Raw genomic sequence first — 1,061 nt, forward strand, 5'->3', positions numbered from 1 at the left:
CACTCTCGTAGTTTTGCAAATGAAACTGAATAAGTTTTGCGCAATAGCAAATATCACACAAACTCAATTTCAATTTCACTTTATTGAGTTATATGGTGGTCTCGTTTGGCTTGGCTATAATTGCTAACAGTATTTTATCTTCCACATTCAAAAGTTTATCTTAAGTTCGTTATTTGAAAAAAAACTCGTACATATTTTTCACCTTTTATGATGTTGGGTGTTACAGCTGTCGTATTGGCTCATACGTTGCGATTGAATTGTTTTTACTATTTGAGGTGACAGACATAAACAGTAGACAATGAAGTCATATATACATTTTTCGTACAGATTTTCCTGGCATGTGCTTTGCATCGACGCGTTGCGCAACAGTCGAACCTGGTAAAACTTGGGACTTAACACCGTTTTGCGGCCGTTCAACTTGTGTCCAAAGTGAAGACAATCCAGCCAAGTAAGCTAAGATACATTTAAATATGCTTTCCTCTCTTTAAAAAGGAAATTAAATCTATACAGGCTTCTGGAATTAGTAGAAGATTGTGGACCTTTGCCATTAACTAATGAAAAATGTAAATTGGACACTGACAAAACCAACAAAACTGCTTCTTTCCCATTTTGCTGCCCCAAATTCACTTGTGAGCCAGGAGTTACGTTAGAATACCCCGAAGTTCCAAAGGATGAACCTAAAAAGGAATGATTTCAAAAGAGGTAGAAACTTGAAGCACTATTTGGGCAACAACAAATATGTCATATATGTGTAGCTACTACCTTAAGCACAAGCTCACTTTACTGATCATGTTTAATATACAACAAAAAAAAAACAAAAATATCAATACTTGTTCTTCATTTTTAAAAATAGCTTAAAAGGCACATATAATATTTAAACTTAAGTTTACAACATGGAAAGCAGAATTTCCAATATATTTTTATATAAATACAACGATAACTTGTATGTTGTTGTTATTGTTGTAACTCGAGTTAGGAATGATGAACGTCACTTGGTCATCGATTTCGAGTCGATGACGAGTGGCTTCGAGATGTAGACCCGGCCGTTCCTGGAGCCACGT

The 1,061-nt window shown here is 35.2% G+C and overlaps 1 protein-coding gene across 1 annotated transcript; it reads left to right on the forward strand.

The window, feature by feature from the left end:
- Positions 1 to 289: 289 nt before the first annotated feature.
- On the forward strand, positions 290 to 823 carry LOC119682391. Its single transcript, XM_038095821.1, has 2 exons — positions 290 to 448; positions 511 to 823. Exons 1-2 carry the CDS (start codon positions 339 to 341, stop codon positions 689 to 691), a joined length of 291 nt encoding a protein of 96 aa, XP_037951749.1. The 5' UTR covers positions 290 to 338; the 3' UTR covers positions 692 to 823.
- Positions 824 to 1,061: the final 238 nt, after the last annotated feature.

The sequence above is a fragment of the Teleopsis dalmanni genome, chromosome 2, assembly GCF_002237135.1.
Source record: "Teleopsis dalmanni isolate 2A chromosome 2, ASM223713v2, whole genome shotgun sequence".
Taxonomy (NCBI): domain Eukaryota; kingdom Metazoa; phylum Arthropoda; class Insecta; order Diptera; family Diopsidae; genus Teleopsis; species Teleopsis dalmanni.